The 19,237-nt window shown below is 44.9% G+C and overlaps 1 protein-coding gene across 5 annotated transcripts in view; it reads left to right on the top strand.

Annotated features, from left to right (window-relative positions):
* Positions 1 to 19,237, top strand: part of LRP4 (LDL receptor related protein 4) — a 45,656-nt gene that overhangs the window by 23,292 nt on the left and 3,127 nt on the right. For all 5 annotated transcript variants that reach the window (XM_023528755.1, XM_023528753.1, XM_023528754.1 and 2 more), the window contains 21 exons: positions 469 to 677; positions 831 to 912; positions 1,641 to 1,746; positions 2,610 to 2,811; positions 4,093 to 4,282; positions 4,374 to 4,505; positions 5,448 to 5,588; positions 5,953 to 6,039; positions 6,146 to 6,317; positions 6,956 to 7,118; positions 7,225 to 7,450; positions 7,799 to 8,102; positions 8,860 to 9,078; positions 9,244 to 9,378; positions 10,240 to 10,348; positions 11,806 to 11,950; positions 12,162 to 12,275; positions 12,728 to 12,860; positions 15,314 to 15,381; positions 15,798 to 15,885; positions 17,322 to 17,463. In XM_023528755.1, coding sequence (XP_023384523.1) covers positions 469 to 677; positions 831 to 912; positions 1,641 to 1,746; positions 2,610 to 2,811; positions 4,093 to 4,282; positions 4,374 to 4,505; positions 5,448 to 5,588; positions 5,953 to 6,039; positions 6,146 to 6,317; positions 6,956 to 7,118; positions 7,225 to 7,450; positions 7,799 to 8,102; positions 8,860 to 9,078; positions 9,244 to 9,378; positions 10,240 to 10,348; positions 11,806 to 11,950; positions 12,162 to 12,275; positions 12,728 to 12,860; positions 15,314 to 15,381; positions 15,798 to 15,885; positions 17,322 to 17,463 — 3,167 coding nt within the window. The remainder of the gene's footprint in view (positions 1 to 468; positions 678 to 830; positions 913 to 1,640; positions 1,747 to 2,609; positions 2,812 to 4,092; positions 4,283 to 4,373; positions 4,506 to 5,447; positions 5,589 to 5,952; positions 6,040 to 6,145; positions 6,318 to 6,955; positions 7,119 to 7,224; positions 7,451 to 7,798; positions 8,103 to 8,859; positions 9,079 to 9,243; positions 9,379 to 10,239; positions 10,349 to 11,805; positions 11,951 to 12,161; positions 12,276 to 12,727; positions 12,861 to 15,313; positions 15,382 to 15,797; positions 15,886 to 17,321; positions 17,464 to 19,237) is intronic.

The raw sequence follows: 19,237 nt of genomic DNA, 5'->3' as shown, positions 1-19,237 counted from the left end.
AAAAGCACCAAGCTCTGTGCTTGGCACAGAGTAAGTGCTCAATAAATAGTAACTACTGACTAAAGTTGTGAAGAAAAGAGCAATAGGAAGGGATCTAGATGACCGACTGGAGCAACAGAAGCCCTGAAGCAGACGTGGAGGTCAGAGGGAGGTGGGGTTGGGAGTTGGTGGTGATTTAGCCAGTGCCCTAGAGGAGATGGGCAAAGGAAGAGGAGAGAAGTTTAGATGAAGCTGACAGTGTACTTCTGGGCCCTGGGTAGAGTCTATTTCCATTCGAACCTAAAGTATGATTCTGCCAGCATGGGCTGCCTAGTGCTCAAGGGGCCTGAGGTGTGAAGAGTAGGGGACAAAGGGCGCCAGATCCCAGGAAGCGTTATTGAACCAGATGTCACACAGGTGAGCATCTGTGTCTGTCACTGTTATTGGATTTAGAGCATTAAAAGAAGACCCCTTTCGGCCTTTGATCAGGTCTTGACAAGTTCCTGCTTTTTGCCCGAAGGATGGACATCCGTCGGATCAGCTTCGACACAGAGGACCTGTCCGACGATGTCATCCCACTGGCTGACGTGCGCAGTGCTGTGGCCCTTGACTGGGACTCGCGGGATGACCACGTGTACTGGACAGATGTCAGCACTGACACCATCAGCAGGGCCAAGTGGGATGGAACAGGACAGGAGGTAGGGCCCAGCATGGGACCAGGCCCTCGGGGAGGGCAGAGATTAAGAGATGGAAGCTTTCTTCTCCTGGGTGAGAGCTTCCCCTACATTTGACTGGCACCTCAGAGCTGGAGTGCAAGTCAAGTTGGTGATATAGCTTTGCTTCCTGCCCAGGTGGTAGTGGATACCAGTTTGGAGAGCCCAGCAGGCCTGGCCATTGATTGGGTCACCAACAAGCTGTATTGGACAGATGCAGGTATGTACAGGGCTGCCATGGCCTGGCTCTCTGGGACTCCTCTTATTTAAAATCCTGACCTCAGATAGAAGGACCCCAGTGCCCCTCCTAGACCATTTCCATCTTGACCTGAAGTGTTTGGTAGGTCAGGAGTGGCGGGGCTGCTGCCGAACTGAAGCTAGAAGCTCAATTCTGACATTTTGGCATTTGCCAATCAAATGACAGCTACTTCTGTGTAGCTGATGCCTGAGAATGTTTTGAGTCATTTCAGATAAGGAAACTATGCCCTGTGATTTTTCTTCCATTTTTGTATTGGTAAAACAGGCATTTTCTATTAGCCACGTAAGTGTGGGCAGGAGGCAAGAGCAGTGCTTTAAACCAGAGCTACTCAAACCTGGACCAGCAGCATCAATAGGGCTGAATAAGAATCTTTGGGGGTTAGGTTCAGGAATCTGTATTTTAACAAGCTCTCCTGATTCTTATGCCCACTAAAGTTTGAGAAACATTGCCTTAAGTTATAGGACAGAGTGGGTTGCTTAGATTGAGGAAGCCTTGCTCTTCGAAGAAATGGAACCAATCATATCTTTTAATTTCTTCTTGAAATTCATTTCACTAACTATGCACTGTGTATCTATCACAAAGTATTTCTTGAGCATCTACTGCATGCCAGGCTCTGTGCTGGGCATGGAAGGTAAGAAGGTAAATGAACAAGACTAGAGCTATTACCTTTGCCCCCCACTTCTTGGTAGGGACAGACCGGATTGAAGTGGCCAACACAGATGGCAGCATGAGGACAGTACTCATCTGGGAGAACCTCGATCGTCCCCGAGACATCGTGGTAGAACCCATGGGCGGGTGAGCACCTGCTCCTTTGGAACGAACTCCATCCCCCTACCTGCGCCCCCAGACCTGAGTAGTAGAGGAGAGTCTGGAGGTTAGCGAGAGTGGCCATATCTCACGGGCACACCAGGCAGCAAGGGCAGCTGTAGAAATCACAAAGCATAGCGACAACTATGTCTCCTCAGTGGACAAGGAAACCTTTAAATTTTTTCTTTTTGTTTTTCTTTTGTCTGCTTATAAAACTCATTGTTAAAAAAAAATAAGTAGATAAACAAATCAATGGAAAATAAAGATTTTTCTATAATCTCACTCTAGCAATAACCATTGTTAACAGTTGAGGCTATTTTTTCCAGATTTTCTTCTATGTATACATACACATGTGTTGGTGGTGGTGGTTTCAGTTTTATGACAATGTCATACTTTTTTATTCCTGGGTTTTTTCACTTGGCTATGTATCTTGGATGTTTTTCCATTCTATTACACATATCGTATAGATCTTTCCATTTGATTATTTAGATCTATATATAGTTCTTAATGGTTATATAGAATCCTATTAAATTTATGTACCATAAGTATTTAATCCATCCAGTTGAGGAAGCATTTCTTATTTCCCATCCTAGCTTCCCCTCTTTCTTTATTCTCAAATAGGCCTTATTTGCCGAGCCCTCCTTGAGCCATGGGCTCTGCCTTTATTCAGACCGTGGTGCCTTTTCATAGTGATAGAGGATACAAGACCTTCAAAGATAGCTCTACGTCCAGGATGGGGCTGGGGACCAAGGCAGGATGCTGGGGCAGCAGAAACCCTGAAACCCTAGGTACTCTGAATTCTCACTGGGTGTTAACTGAAAGGCTTGTATGACCTCCCTTCCTGTGCCCAGGTACATGTATTGGACTGACTGGGGTGCAAGCCCCAAGATTGAACGAGCTGGCATGGATGCCTCAGGCCGCCAGGTCATCATCTCTTCCAATCTGACCTGGCCTAATGGATTAGCCATTGACTATGGATCCCAGCGGCTGTACTGGGCTGATGCCGGCATGAAGACGATTGAATTTGCTGGACTGGATGGCAGCAAAAGGAAGGTAAGGGTGGTGCTAAGGCACCCTCCCACAGCCCTGACAGCCTCCGGGGCATTATTTCCTGGCTGGCAGCTGACAGGTGCCAGGGGGACCCAGGGGTGACCCAGCATGGGGTGTGTGCTATTTCTTTAGGTTGTGGCTGCCCTCCAGAGCCCGGGGAGTGGGGGGCTGCTTTTTGATGATGAAACTAAGGATTCTTGTGGATTGTGGGCTGGGGATATAAGTGCCTTCGTAAGAACCATCACAACTAACTTCAATTAATCATCAATTGCTTATAGGAGCCATGATCTCTCTCTCTCTCTCTGTTTGTTTTTATTGTTTATTTTGGTATAATTTTAGACTTAAAGAAGGATTGCAAGGACAGTCAAAAGAACCAATAACTAACATTTTACCACATTATACCATTCTTATTCTCTATCTATATACACGTACCACACACGCACATACACACACATTATTATTAGTTTTCTGAACCATGTGACGTTAAACTGGAGACTTCTGCCCTTGACCCCAAAACATTCCAGTGCATATTTCCTAAGAACAGGGACATCACCTTACATAACCACAGTACAATGCTCAAAATCAGGAAATTTAACATGGATACAATATTACTATCTAATCCACAGTTCATATTCAATTTCACCACCAATAACTTTTTTTCTTTTTTAGTCCAGGATGTAATCCCAGATCACAAACCATGTTTAGTTATCATGTCTTTTTAATCTGGAATATTTCCTCAGCCTTTTTATATTTTTCTTGATCTTTGTATTTTTAAAGAATAAATGCCAGTTATTTTGTAGAATTTTCCTCAATTTGCCTGATATTTCTTTGCAAGTAGATTCAGAATATGTGTTTGGGACAGGCGTACTGTATTAAGTGAAGTCACATCCCGAGTTCTCAGTGTGTCCCATCTGTAGGCATAGATGGCTTGTCCTATTATTGTGATATTAACTTTGATTGCATGGTTAAGGTGATGTCCACAGTATAATTGATGTTTTTTTCTTTTGTAATTAATAAGTAATTTGTGCAGAGATACTTTGAAATTATGTAACTAATTCATGATCTTTTACAATCATCACACAACCCTGGAACGAGACACTGTCACGATCATATCATAGATCGGCAAATGAGGGCTCAGAGAGATTTTATAACCAGCTCTTGTTCAAGGTCACAGGCAGGCAGTAGTAGTGGCCGAGCTGCATTCTGACTCTTCGCCCAAGCTCTTGACCACTGCTGAGTACTGGACCTTGGTGGTGGATGACACAAGTGCTGGATCCCTGGTAGGTGCTGATTGGAAGCCAGCTCCCCCACCCATTTGGATTGACCCTCTATGGAGAGCGCATCTATTGGACGGACTGGCAGACCAAGAGTATACAGAGTGCCGACCGGCTGACAGGGCTGGACCGGGAGACCCTGCAGGAGAATTTGGAGAACCTCATGGACATCCATGTCTTCCACCGCCGGCGGCCCCCCGGTGAGCAGCCCTTGGCCGGAACTGGCTTCTCCTCTGCCTTTCTCTGCCATAGTCTTCATCATTGACTTCCTTCCTTCTCTTCTCTACTTAGTGTACACACCATGTGCCACAGAGAATGGCGGCTGCAGCCACTTGTGTCTTCGGTCCCCAAATCCAAGCGGCTTCAGTTGTACCTGCCCCACGGGCATCAACCTAATGCCTGATGGCAAGACCTGTTCACCAGGTGAGTCTAAGCATCAGAGAGCTGGAGAGAGCCTCTCTGGGAGAGGCAGTGGCTCTCTTCCTTCCCTGCAGATGGACTCCAGTGTGGTCTGAGAAACTGTGAGTCCTGGTGCTTCTAAAGGCTAAGGGGAGAGACAGCTTTTAGAAAAGAGAGTCCAGGGGAGAGGCCCAGGGGAGCAGGTAGACAGGATTAGAGGCAGGCTTCAACTGGTATTTGTGATATCTTCATGCTTATTAGAAAAAATGCCCCCTTCTCAGATAGTTTATGTTCATCTGTTGGAAAATTATCATAATATACTGATTTGGTTAAAATAAGTAATTTTGTTCCATCTGCCCCAAATCGCTCATAATAAATATTAAAACTTATGATATTTACAACGTAATGGTACCTTGCCTTGGATGAGGCACTTTTGTGAATGTACAACCAGCACTGCGAGAGCAACAACCTTAATTGGAGGGTCCCAGAAGCAGGGCCTGGCTGCCCAGATATTGGCAGTCAATGTTTCTCCCTAGGGGATGCTGCATGGCGGGCTGTGTTTGAACCCTAACTTCCTAGGAAATTTAAGTTAGAAAAAAGCTGTGAATTGTGCCTCCCAGGCTGGGGGAAAAACCCTCTTTGACTTAACATGAAGTTTCTTAAACTCCATAGTAAAGGGTCCTTCAGACCCTTTAAAAATAAAGAGCTATCATTTATGACTGTGCATCAAACCCAATACTAAGTGCTCTCTGCACATGATCTCTTTTAATTCTACAGCCACCCTGTTATTGTCTCCATCGTATTGATGATGAAGCTGAGGCTTAAACAATTTAAATAATTTGCCCTGGATCACACAACTAGAAACTAACAGAGCCAGAGCACGAACTTCAGTTTGCATTACTCTAAATCCTCTTCGTGACTATGCTAGGGTGACTGTCCTCTTTCCTTCTCTCCCTACTCGGGCAGGCATGAACAGTTTCCTCATCTTCGCCAGGAGGATAGATGTACGCATGGTCTCCCTGGACATCCCTTATTTTGCCGATGTGGTAGTACCAATCAACATTACCATGAAGAACACCATTGCCATTGGAGTGGATCCCCAGGAAGGTCCGTGTGGCTCTCCCCTGCCCCTGGACTTCTGTCCCTGCCCTATAGCAACTGTTCTCCTTCCTTTCCTACCCCCTCTTCCTCCTGCTCGGTGCCTGGGGGCTTGCCATTCCCTCTAGTGCGGCCCCTGCCCCTGTCTCTACAGCACTTTCTCTTTGGTTATGAGGGCATGGTCTATGGCCCTCATTTCCTTCTCTACCAAAAGCTGTGTTGTTATGACATTTCTACATTCCCATTGATTTTGTCTGCTAGGGGTTACAGGGCACTCTGGCATGCGCTGGTGTCTCAGGCCTGAGTCAGCTGTATACATCCCTTTTGTGGGAGGTGGTGAGGGTCCAGACTGAGCCAAGCTTTCTCTTTCCAGGAAAAGTGTACTGGTCGGACAGCACGCTGCACAGGATCAGCCGTGCCAATCTGGATGGCTCACAGCATGAGGACATTATCACCACAGGTGGGCCTTGCTCCCAGCCCAGGGACCTCCTGTCTAGCTACAGAGCTAGGGAGATATCCCATCTGTTTTAAGGCAGGAGCCAGCATGCTCTCTTGACTTCCTGCAGGGCTGCAAACCACAGATGGGCTCGCGGTGGATGCCATTGGCCGGAAAGTATACTGGACAGACACAGGAACCAACCGGATTGAAGTGGGCAACCTGGATGGGTCTATGCGGAAAGTGTTGGTGTGGCAGAACCTTGACAGCCCCCGGGCCATTGTACTGTACCATGAAATGGGGTGAGAGCTGGCTATGTGGCTCTGGGCAGCAGGATGGGCTTAGCTGGGCTCAGCTGGGGCTATGGATGGAGTGAAAGTGGGCAATGGAGAGCAAGCGTGCTTCACGGGAACACTGAGACTGACTTCCCTGGGGCTGTTCCACTCCCTTGTGACTTCCTTTAGGGTGGCAGCATGCTATAGAGGTTGAAAGCATGAACCTTGGAGTCAGAAATCCAGGATTCAAATTCCTTCACCATTTATTAGCTGCATCTGTCCCTTTGAGTTTAGTATTTAACCTCTTTGTTCTTCGGCTTCCTTACCTATAAATTAGGGGTGATTGTGAAAATACATACGTCATGACTCTTGTGAGGATTGAGATAATCCATGGAAAGTACTTTTTTTAAATAATGGTAAAAAAAAAATAACAAATTTCCCATTTTAACCACTTTTAAGTGTACAGTTCAGTGTGTAAGTATATTTATATTATTGTGAAGCAGATATTCAGAACTTTTTTATCTTGCAAATCTGAAACTGTATACCCATTAAACAACAACTCCTCTCTTTGCATGTAAAATACTTTTCACAGTGTTGGCATATTGTAAGTACTTACAGTATCCAGGAACTGCAGGAATAACCAACTGGTATTCTTCCTCGCCCAGGTTCATGTACTGGACAGACTGGGGAGAAAACGCTAAGTTAGAGCGGTCTGGAATGGATGGCTCAGACCGGACCGTGCTCATCAATAACAACCTAGGATGGCCCAATGGACTGACTGTGGACAAGACCAGCTCCCAACTGCTCTGGGCTGATGCCCACACTGAGGTGAGAGTCCTGCTCCTGTTGTTTCCCAGGAGCCTCGGAAGATGGCAGAGGCCTATTTGGCATCTCCACTGAGGGCTTCCACCCCCATCCTCTCCTTCCTTTACAGCGAATTGAGGCCGCTGACCTGAATGGGGCCAATAGGCACACATTGGTGTCACCCGTTCAGCACCCATATGGCCTCACCCTGCTTGACTCCTATATCTACTGGACTGACTGGCAGACTCGTAGCATCCACCGTGCTGACAAGGGTACTGGCAGCAATGTCATCCTGGTGAGGTCTAACCTGCCAGGACTCATGGACATACAGGCTGTGGACCGAGCACATCCACTGGGTGAGAAGACCTCTAGGGCTGTGAGCCAGAGCCTCTGGCTTTCCGGGGGTATCTCAACATCAGGGATATATTAGGGCACAGAAATTCTTTTACAATCACAGAGACAGGGACCTGCCTAAGCCCCCTTCCAGGATCAGGCTGTGTTCCCTCTGGGCAGGCTGGTACTACAACTGCATCATGCTGTCACCTTCAAAAGACTCCTAGAGACACCCCTACTTCTACCTCATCCAACCCTGTTATTTAGAACAGCAGAAAAATCATGCATAAGAAACTAGAGCCTTGTAAGATTCAGATAGTATTCCAGGCTGGATGTCCAAGCTCATGCTTCTCTCTCTCTCTCATCACCAGGTTTTAACAAATGCGGCTTGAGAAATGGTGGCTGCTCCCACCTCTGCTTGCCTCGGCCCTCCGGCTTCTCCTGTGCCTGCCCCACTGGCATCCAGCTGAAAGGAGATGGAAAGACCTGTGATCCCTCTCCTGAGACCTACCTGCTCTTCTCTAGCCGCGGCTCCATCCGGCGTATCTCACTGGACACCAACGACCACACAGATGTACACGTCCCTGTTCCTGAGCTCAATAATGTTATCTCCCTGGACTATGACAGTGTGGATGGAAAAGTCTATTACACAGACGTGTTCCTGGATGTTATCAGGTATGAGTATCCCTGAAACCTCCAGAGGACACAGACCTGCTTCCGATGGGTAAGGTGCTGGTCTGTTTTGATCTCAGTGATTTGGCAGCTTTGATAGTGAGTTCTTCTGATCCTGACTTGTCCACTTTGTATTGTTATCACTTACAGCAGAGTTTCAAACGTTTGTGGCCTTTTTTGTTTATTTAAAGATTAATAGAAGCCCAGTATATAAAACAGACAAAAAAAAAATCAAATAAAGTCAGGCTAGGGGCCTGAGGACCTGGCCCTAAGAATCCTCTAAGACTCACTGAAGAGTAGGCATGTAGCTAAACCATATATCTGTATTGTAATACAGGAGCCCTGGCCAAATGCCAGGGCTTACGGTTGTTCACAGTGTTGTGTTGTTTTGTTTTTACATTGTTTGTTTTACTTTTACTTGAGTTTTTTACCCAAACACAGCTGAGGAATGTGATCCCTGCCACCAGTAAGAAGGGTTTACTATGGCAAAGATTCTCATGTGTGGGAACAAGGGCATCCCCTTTGTTCTCCCTGGAAGTGTGTTAGAAAATCGTGCTGGGGACAGGTTGAATTCCCTGGCATAGGACCTTTAAGTACCTCCTGTGCCAAGTGCTGAGGAATGTACTTATAGACACTTGGTCTCTGCCCCTATGGAGCTTTCAGTCTAGTGGGAATCCAGTTACGGGAGCATGGATTAAAGGGGTTTCAGCCTATTGCCAGTCAATCTGGTCAGTCATCCAACCCTAGGCTCTTCCCCAAGGCGAGCAGATCTGAATGGCAGCAACATGGAGACAGTGATCGGGCATGGCCTGAAGACCACCGATGGGCTGGCAGTGGACTGGGTGGCCAGGAATCTGTATTGGACAGATACAGGCCGAAATACCATCGAAGCATCAAGGCTAGATGGTTCTTGCCGCAAAGTGCTGGTCAACAACAGCCTGGACGAGCCTCGGGCCATTGCTGTTTTCCCCAGGAAGGGGTGAGTTTCTGGCCAACAGAAAAGAGACCCAGGGAAGAAGGGCCTGGTGAAGGGGCCCTTGGAGGATGCCTGTCTTTTAATGATATCACTGTGTCCCTTGTATTCTCTCAACCTCTGGGTGCCATCTTCCCATGCCTCGGTGACGATGGCACTGTTGTGTCTCAGGTACCTCTTCTGGACAGACTGGGGCCACATTGCCAAGATCGAGCGGGCGAACCTGGACGGCTCTGAGAGGAAGGTTCTCATTAACACAGACCTGGGTTGGCCCAATGGCCTTACCCTGGACTATGATACCCGCAGGTGGGAATCCTGTCCCAAACAGCCTCCTGGAAATCAGGTGGGCAGAGGAGAAGATGGTCGAGATTGAAATAGCGAAGAAAAAAAAAAAAAGATAGAAAGCAGTTGAATAGGTGGGGACGAGAAAGCAGTGAGAAGGCTGAGGAAACATTCTTAGAGTAGGGGTTGCTGGATCCAACCCTCAGCCCACAGGTGGGTTTTATTTGCCTGGTTTACATGGTTTTAATTTGAGCGTCTTTAGCAGAACATATCCTCTGACTGGACCACAGGTCTCCCTACCCCCATCCATTTAAAAGCTGATTCTTCACATTTGTTACTTTTCTGAGACCTTCAGACATTGGAGTTCATAACTCCTGGTCTAGAAAAAAATGCTGGAGGGCAGGAGAAGAGGATGAAAGAGGCTCTGAAGCAGTCAGTTCCCCTTTCTGCCCTCAGAAGAAGGAAAAGGCATCAAAGTCACCTGGGGAGTTGGAGTGGAGAAGAGAAATGCCCTCTTCCTTTAACCTCAGTGATAGTCTTATAGACCAAGTCTCTTAAAGAGTGTTCATAAGAATTTGGGCTTAGATTCTTGGGTAGGAATCCAAGAGTGATCAAGTTGCTGAAGATGGGACTGGGCGATGGCTTCTCTGAGGTCGTTAGACATTGTACCCCTCCTCAAAACAGCTCTGGCCTCCCCACTTATGAGTCATTGACTTCCCCTCTCTGGCTTTGGGACTCACAATGACCTCTCATCAGGGGTACTTCTTAACTGCTCACAGCCCTTGCCCTTTCAGCTCAGGAAGGGACAGACAGCTCCTTAGGCAGAAGGGCTGGGCTCCCTGGCAAGTGTTTTGAGCAGCTGCCCTTATCTCCTTTCTTTCACAGGATCTACTGGGTAGATGCACATCTGGACCGAATCGAGAGCGCTGACCTCAATGGGAAGCTACGGCAGGTCTTGGTCAGCCATGTGTCACACCCCTTTGCCCTCACTCAGGTACTATCTCAGGAGAGGTAACTAAAACTCCTTAATGGGTGTTTCCTCGGGGTTCTAAGTCGGCAGCCTCAGCCCTAGGTGCTGCCGAACAGGTGCTATGGAAGCTCATTTTAGGGATGTTTCCTGGACACTGAAACCTTGCTGCCATGTGCCCTGCTAATCCTGCCCCACTGCTCCCATGTCCTAGCATTCAAAGGAGTGGCTTTCAAGCAGTGGTTGTGTAGAATCAGCTGTGGAGCTTGTTAAAATGCATGTTCCTGGATATAAAGACTACTTCATGAGGGTTGGTCCCAGGAATATACATTTTAACAAGTTCCCCAGTTGATCCTAATGCTGTGGTCCCAACATCTGAGCTCAGTTGTCTCACTTAATGGCAGTGGGGTCAAGTGGCTAAGATCCAGAGTTTTGAGGCAGCTAGCCAGTCAGTGTTTATTGAGTACCTCCAATGTGCCAACTCTGTGGGTTCAAGTTCTGCCTCTGCCATTAAGTAACTGCTACTTCGAACAAGATATTGAACTTCTCTAAGCTTCACTTACCTAGAAATAAGTTTAAGAAATGAGTTTAATATTAGTATCTTCCTGAAATATATACAAAGCATCATTAGCACAATATCTGGCACTCAATGTGTGTTATTTCTCATCATTTTAATTATTACTGGCTGTCATTCTTGAGAGTTCTAACCCTGTAAAATAATTCAGGCAAGGAAAAAAGGAGATCTACAAAGCCTAGAGCCCAAACAGGAATTCCTAATTATTTAAAAATCTTTTCTTTTTGACAAACATCCACTTATCTATATTCTGCATTCTATCCTACCAGCCAATAAGATTTTGTTTGGCTTTACTTAATAATAGCCTCCTCCTACCCCACCAATACTCCCGATGTTAAACTACTGGATACTATTGAATATGGTTTTCAATCTACAAGTTTCCCCTGGTTGAGACTCTCAGGATCACCGTATTAGAAAGCACTGCCCACAGAAGTGACCAGAGGATGTGCCAGGGCTCTGAATGAAGGGCCCGGGAGAAAAGGGACCTTAGAAGGGCCCTCCAATTTACTCCTATTTACTAGGTACAGAAACACATTTATTCATTGAGCCACTGACCGACGACTAAGTGTTAGGTACCAGAAATTGAGAGGTGAATGAAACATATTCTTGTTCTTGAAGAACCTAATCTGGCAGAACAGACAGACATGTAAACAAATGACTGTAGAGTGTCAATACTCACTTGTAGAAGGGAAGACAAGGCACAGAACAGCATGGAGGAGAGAATGGTAAATGCTACACAGATTGGAGATTTCCTGCACAGTGTCATATCTGGGGATGCACAGAACCCGACCTGGTGGATAAGAGATGAGGGCGTTGCAGCAGCGGGAATGCACATGCCAAGGCACAGAAGCTGTACCGGGTTGGACTTATGAATAATATTTGTTCTTTCTGGGATTTCCCTATTGAGCAGCAGGACAGGTGGATCTACTGGACAGACTGGCAGACCAAGTCAATCCAGCGTGTTGACAAGTACTCAGGCCGGAACAAGGAGACGGTGTTGGCAAATGTGGAAGGACTCATGGATATCATTGTGGTTTCCCCTCAGCGGCAGACAGGTGGGCTCCTGGGTCCTAAGCCTGCTCCCTTACCATCGGTGAGGGCGGTTGGTCTCCCAGGGACTGTTCATGACCAAGACATGTGGTTATAGCCCTCCTGCCCTTCTGTCCATGGAAGTGAAATAGCCCTGGATATCCGCCTTTTTGAGAAGTGTCGAACTGGGAGACTTGGTTTTGTCCCAGGTCACACATTCTCCTGCTTTGCCCCCAGGGACCAATGCCTGTGGTGTGAACAATGGTGGCTGCACCCACCTCTGCTTTGCCAGAACCTTGGACTTTGTGTGTGCCTGTCCTGATGAGCCTGATGGCCGGCCCTGCTCCCTTGGTGAGCTGGAATAAACAGCCCCCTAAACAGCAGAGCCCTTGGAAGGGCAGAGAACCAGCAGCCTCAGCTTTGTCCTTGTGGGTGGGATCCCCTCAGGGGGTCTGATAGCGGAGCGACTGGAGTAATGAGTTTGACTTTGGAATGGCACGGACTTGAGTTTGTCTGGCCTCTAGCATTTACTAGCATGGACTTCAGGTCTCCTGATGCTGTGCTTTCTTCTGTGGCCTGTGCATTACTCTCTCCCCTCCTGACCTTTGTGGGCCCATCCAGAGCTATTAATATTGGAAATCAAATCCTTTTTATTTACAGTATTGAGAAGGGCCTCTTATGAGGGTGCCTAAAATCAAAGCAACTGAAAGATTACTTTGTCATGTTCTCTAGATGCTACTCTTGGTCCATATGTAGAGCTCGGGGGCTCTAGTGGCCCACTCTAGTTTTCTTTTTCTCTCCAGTACCAGGCCTGGTGCCCCCACCCCCCAGGGCTACCAGCATGAGTGGAAGGAGCCCAGTGCTAACCAACACACTGCCTACCACCTTGCGTTCTTCTACCACTCGGACCCGCACATCTCTGGAGGAGGTAGGAAGGTAAGTGGGTTCAGTATGGGATTGAGGCCCCTTTGATTCAAATCACCATCTCCTGCCAGCAGAAGACCATGGTCCCAGCCTCAGTAATTCTGGCAAGTAGGAGGTAGATTGCATCATTAGCCACCAATCTCTGCATTTGGGACAGGAGATGATATTTAGATTTATAGATTATTGCAAGTGATTTGAAGGCAAGGTGGTTTAAGAGCAGCTTTGTAGAGAAATCACTCGGGCAGAGTTTCCTTTCTCTCTGTGACATTCGCTCTCACACCACAGGTTTAGTGTTTGGTCTTATCCTACAGTTTACTTAGAAACCACCAAATTTTAGGGATCTCTGGAGTGTGGTGGATTTATGACTTGAAAGATGCCCAGGAATGTTATGACCTTAGCTTATAATGACCTGTAACATTCAAACACCTGTGTGTGGATGTGTGCGTGCACACGTACACACGCGCGCGCACACACACATCATTATTAAATGAGCAAGCATAACACGAACGGGTCCCAACTCAAGTACAAAACATTGAATTTTATTAAATTAAAGGTGCTATCAATTTAAGATGCATCTTAATTTGAGAGATTAAACTGAAAAAAGTGACCAACAGCAATTTTGAGATGCCATTTATTGTAAAATGTATTCCTAATTTCAGCGATGTTAGAATATAGAAAAAAATACACATCTTAAAATTGATGAAATATGTTAAATTCAATTTCGACAAATTCTTTTTAATTTTTAATTTACTTTTGTTTCTTTTTTTTCCATTTAGAGAAATTCTGATGTTTTTATTTATACTTTCAAAAAAATAATCTGGAAATGCAGATAGAAAAAAGAAGAAATAAATACCCATATACCCATATAAAATTACTCTTAATATTTTTTAACTTCGTTATATGTATAAATTGCAAAATGTTTGCCACAGTAATCCATTACCACAGTTATAATTCTTTTTTCTTTGGATGAGAACTTTTAAGATCTCTCTTAGCAACTTCCAAATATGAAGTAGAGTATTATTAACTATAGTCACTATGCTGTGTAGTACATCCCCAGAACTTATTTTTTTTTATAACTGGAAGTTTGTACCTTTTGAGCCCCTTCACCCTGTTCGTCCAACTCCTACGCCCATCTCTGGCAATCATCAATCTGTTCTCTGTATCTATGAGTTTGATTTTTTTTTTAGAGTCCACATATAGGTGATAGCATACAGTATTTGTCTTTCTCTGACTTATTTCACTTAGCTTAATGCCTTCAAGGTCAATCCATGTTGTTGCAAATGGCAGTATTTCCTTCTTTTTTATGGCTGAACAATATTCCAGTAGATACATGTTATATCCATTTGTTGATGGACACTTAGGTTGTTTCCATGTCTTGGCTATTGTAAATAATGCTGCAGTGAACACAGGGGTGCAAATATCTTTTTGAGATAGTGATTTCATTTTCTACTCTTGCTATTTTGATGTCTAGCTTTCTAACATGTTTCTATTTGAATAGTTTTTTCATTGTAATATACCTATGTCTTTATTTTTAATATCAACTGTAGCCTAAAAGATAATTAACACTTGACTTCAGTTCTGAAAGCAGAAACATAGTAATAATCCCAAATAAGAACTCTAGACTCATGTCCTTAAAATTATAAAATTTACACATGATCAAATTCACTCTATATGTCCCATTTTCTCTTTTTAGAAGAGTTTATGTAGAAAAGCAAACACCCAGATATAAACCTGTACCCTTCTCACTAACTTTTAAGTACTATCGTTCATTATTAATCTCTGATTTTCTCTTGGCTTATTAAGAAAACTTTTGAACCCTACTCAGAGTTCTATTTGAAGATTGAGTGCATCTTGGTTTCCAATGCTCTCGCAAGTACCTTTTCACTAGGCTTTTAGGAGATATCTTTAATGGCCTACTCATAATATGCCACAAGGAAGTTACCTTCTTAGCGTTTCAAGTTATTTGAGCCTTTGCTCTGGATGTCTTGCACATTCCCTTGTGAAAGAATTAAAGGAAGAAAACAATTTTTTAAGGCCTATTTAGACCTTGTGATAATCTTTAGGTAATCGTTTTTGCTGGGCCGGTAGCTTTTTTCAACTCATTTTGGTAGTTTAATAAATCCTACTATTTATGTCCTTTGTATTCTTTCAGAAGACTTCCAGCTCATTCCTGCTTCTCCTTTTTAAAGGAATCCTTTTAAAAGGGTACATATTTGAAAAAACACATTTAAACATGGTATAGCATCTTGAAGACAGTAACTCACACTGATTTCTCCTCTGTATTTCCTGGTCTGGTTCTCTCCATGCTTCTGGTATCTCTCATCTGGTATGGCCTCTTATATCTGAAAGTCCCACTCACAGGCCTTTCATTATGTCCTTCACAAGACTTTCCCCCTTTCCTGGAGGAAGGTAAGATCTTTATCAAATACCAGTAGGATGCACATTCAGTTTTCTGTGCCCCACAGATGCTCCGAAAAGGATGCCCAGCTGGGTCTCTGTGAACATTCCAACGAGGCCGTACCTGCTGCTCCAGGTAAGCCCCAAGTGCCCGACTGTTTTGAAAAAGAAGATATAAGGAATATAAGTCTTAACCGATATCTTCCAGAACCTTCATGGAGACTCTTTGGGGTTGATGTACCCTTTTTCTTAGACTAAATCCATAGAAAGAATAATTGTAATAGTCACTACTTATGGAATGCTTTCCACATACCAGGCATTTGTTAAGTCATGTATTTGTATGTGTATGTTTGTGTATATATATTTATATATACACACATGTAACCTCTACCACCCTATGAGTAATTTATTATTTACATTTAACTAATGAGAAAACATAGACTTAGAAGTTAAGCATCTTGCCCTAAGTTACACAGCCAGTAAGTGATAAAATTAGGATTAGAGATGCCGACTGTTGGTGGTCCTCGCCTAGTGTTTCTTTGTTCTTCCTAGGGGAAGGACTTCACGTCAGCTATGTCATTGGTGGACTCCTTAGTATTCTGCTGATTCTGGTAGTGATTGCAGCTTTGATGCTGTACAGGTAAGCTCAGCCTCTCTGCAGGGGCCATATGTTTGTTGGTCTTCATCAGCGCATCTGGGATCTCCTGAAGCTCCACAGCTCGCTAATTCGACCTCTGACCAGCCTCATTCCAAGGCTGGGTCCCTGGTCAGAGCAGCAGAAGGAAAAGACAGAATTCTAAATTCTTACTCCTCTTCCCTAGTCACAGCCCAAGCCCTCATTTCATGACCAGCAACCCTTGGGATTTGCTTTATAAACTAGGATGCTGAGGACACGGAGGGTGTCACTCAAGGTCACACAAGAAGAGGCAAAGCTGGGACAGACTCTAACATCTGCTTTTTCCACAACCCCACACTACTTCAAACCATTGAAGTTGGAAATGATTTTCTCTTCACACAAACATAGCCCTTTACTGCAATATTGGTTGATATAGATTGCTTAGTAGGGATCATCCTAGTAAGGCAGAGTGTGTCATTATCAATTTATAATCTTTTCATGATCCTATCTATCTATCTATCTATCTATCTATCTATCTATCTATCTATCTATCTTTCCTCCCCACTAAATGTTTTAAACACAACTTGCAGCAAAAATGCCAGGATTTTACTGCTGCTTCTGCGCTCCTGCTCATAACAAAAACAACAACAGTTGCCATTTAATGAATATGTATTGATATTAATACAGGCATTATTATTCTTCACTTTATAGATGAGGATCTGAGGCTCAGAAAGTTTAGATTATGTTCACCAAGATCCCAGCTAGTAAATAACAGAGATGGGATTGAAACACAGCTCTGCCTTGACTCTAAAGCTTGTTGGTATATTCGTGACCTACTGCTGTATAACAAATTACCCCAAAACTTAGCAACTTAAAATGACAACCATCTCACAATTTCTGTGCATTGGAAATCTGGATGCAGCTAAGCTGGTTGCCTCTGCCTCAAGGTCTCTCACAGGGCTGCAATCCAGATGTTAGCCAAGGTTATGGTCTTATCTCAAGGCTTGACTGGAGAAGGATTCCCTTCCAAGAGCATTGATGTAGCTGTTGGCAGGATTCAGTTCCTCACTGGCTGTTAAAGTGAGGGCCTCAGGTCCTTGCTAGCAGTTGGCGGGATACTCCCTCATCAGTTCCTTGCCTGTGGGCCTTTCCATAGGACATCTTACAACATGGCAGGTTGCTTCCCCCATAGCAAGAGTAAGATAGAGTGAGGAAAGGAGGGCAACCTCAGATGCAAGCCACGGATTTCTTTGTAACCTAATCTAGCATCTATCAATTTTGCTTAATATGTTAACCAGAAGTGAGTCACTAGATTCAGCCCACACTCAAGGGGCAGGGATTCAGAAGGTATGAGTACCAGGAGGTGGGGATGCCTGGGCCATCTCACTCAGGTTATCACTTCCCCGGATATCACTCTCATAAAGATCTGAACTAATTCCCCATCACCTTTCCTCCTAAAGACATAAGAAATCCAAGCTAACTGATCCTGGAATGGGGAACCTGACCTACAGCAACCCCTCCTACCGAACTTCCACTCAGGAGGTAAAAATTGAAGCAATCCCAAAACCAGCCATGTACAATCAACTGTGCTATAAGAAAGAGGTAAAAATTAAAATTTATATTGAAGGGTTTTTTGGGAGGTGGGGCAGTTGTTATTCTCTAGTTGCCTCAAAGGGATGTTGGCTAGACCCATCTACTGCTGCAGACGTTATAGTGAACAGAAGAACTTAATGTGATTTGGGTTTCCGGAATCTAGAATTATAGATCTGTTGGGTTTCTAGGTCTACGATTTCCGATGGAGCATTGTGAGAGATGCTAGTGAGAGCAAGGTTAGAAAGCAGATCTCAGAAGGGGTAGGTCTGAAAGCCTGTGTGTGCCTCTCCCTCCAGGAGGTCTTTCTCAGCTTCGTAGCTTCTTTCCCTCCTGGAGTTGTCATTCCCCTGCAGTGAGGCTGTGTGCCCCTGAAACAACCCCCAGGCTCTTAGACAGCACCCAGAAAAACCAAGAGCTTCCCGGACTCTTTCTTTTCTAACCTCTGATCCAAGCTGTTGGCACCTGTAGCTGGGAATGGCTGGCGTTCTGCTATTCTTCCCCTTATCACAGAGTTCAAGGGATTTGTCTAGAATTCTTCAGGTTTACATGCTTTTGTTCTTTTAACTCCTTTGTCACTTCAGTGAAAAATTATTTGCTAGATGTTTTGGCATGAAAAATAGTCCCATTTCCACTAGGGATCTATAGTCTGGGGTTTAAGATTGTCTAATCTAATATGACCCTTGTTTTTTCTAAACTCCTGTAACCTTCATCAAAAGTTATCCCTTGTGAGACCCTAATTAGTCTACTCTCTTGTCCTCTCTAGCACAGTCAAAACCTGCCCTCATACCTGTAGGGCTCCCATGCATAATGAATACACTTTATGCAATAATCAGGTACTTTCTGGATCCCTGAATTCTCCTATTTAAAAAGCTTCCACTACAAGCCAAACAGAAACTGTGGGGATAACTGGCAGTTTTAGGGACATTAGCCCCCTTCTCAGTAAATGTCTTTGAGAGAAAGACTCAGACTCCTGGGTTCCTGGAGTGTCAGATGCCCCAGAAAAGAACCTCGATAAAAGCCAGGGGTTAGAAATTAAAATCATGTGACCTCTTTCTTCTGTTGTATGCTTTTTCTTCAGCAGCTTTTCCACCCTTCTGATAGTCTCTCACCCTTTCTCTTCTGATTTCCTCTTGATTTCAGGTACCTGTGTGTTTGTAGAGGGAGTGTTATGCCCCAAGTTGCTAGTGCCATGTCCCCCACCTCTCCCTCACTTACCCAGTGTGTCTCTGTGATGAAGACTGAGTGGCCTGCGTCTGATCTTACACTGATTTCAGCTTGGAGAATGTGCTAGGTGACTGTGCACGTGTGTGCATGCATGGGTGCTACGTCTCTCTCTGCTTGATTTAGGGAGTTGTCGCTCCCAGAGGGGAGGGACCATTTTATATTGTGTAATCACCTAAGTATCCTGCTTAATGTAAGAGCTCAATAAATATCTGTGGAATTGAATCGTTACTAAAATAGAGCAGCAGTGGCAGGGCTCTTGGCAGGAATGCTATTCCAGGGGCAGAACCCAAGCCATGGCCCAGTTTCTCCTGGCAGCTGCAGCGTGTTGGTTGGTATCCCCCAGAAACCCGGAGTATGGCTACCCATTGAGGAACGCATAAAGGGAGAAGCCTGAGTAGAACTTAAGACTGTCCTTGGAACCATCCCAAGTTGTGGGGGAATAGCCCCAAGGCTCATGGGAGCAGAACCAGAATAACCTCCCATGAAAGCTTATAAGCTACAGATGTCAATTGATTGACACTTAAAATCCAAATAAGAGGATATTTCTAAATTCCTCCTG

This window comes from Pteropus vampyrus, unplaced genomic scaffold, assembly GCF_000151845.1.
Source record: "Pteropus vampyrus isolate Shadow unplaced genomic scaffold, Pvam_2.0 Scaffold31, whole genome shotgun sequence".
Taxonomy (NCBI): Eukaryota; Metazoa; Chordata; class Mammalia; order Chiroptera; family Pteropodidae; genus Pteropus; species Pteropus vampyrus.
The sequence above is the reverse complement of the archived record's forward strand: the minus strand, read 5'-3'. Positions and strand labels throughout refer to the sequence as shown.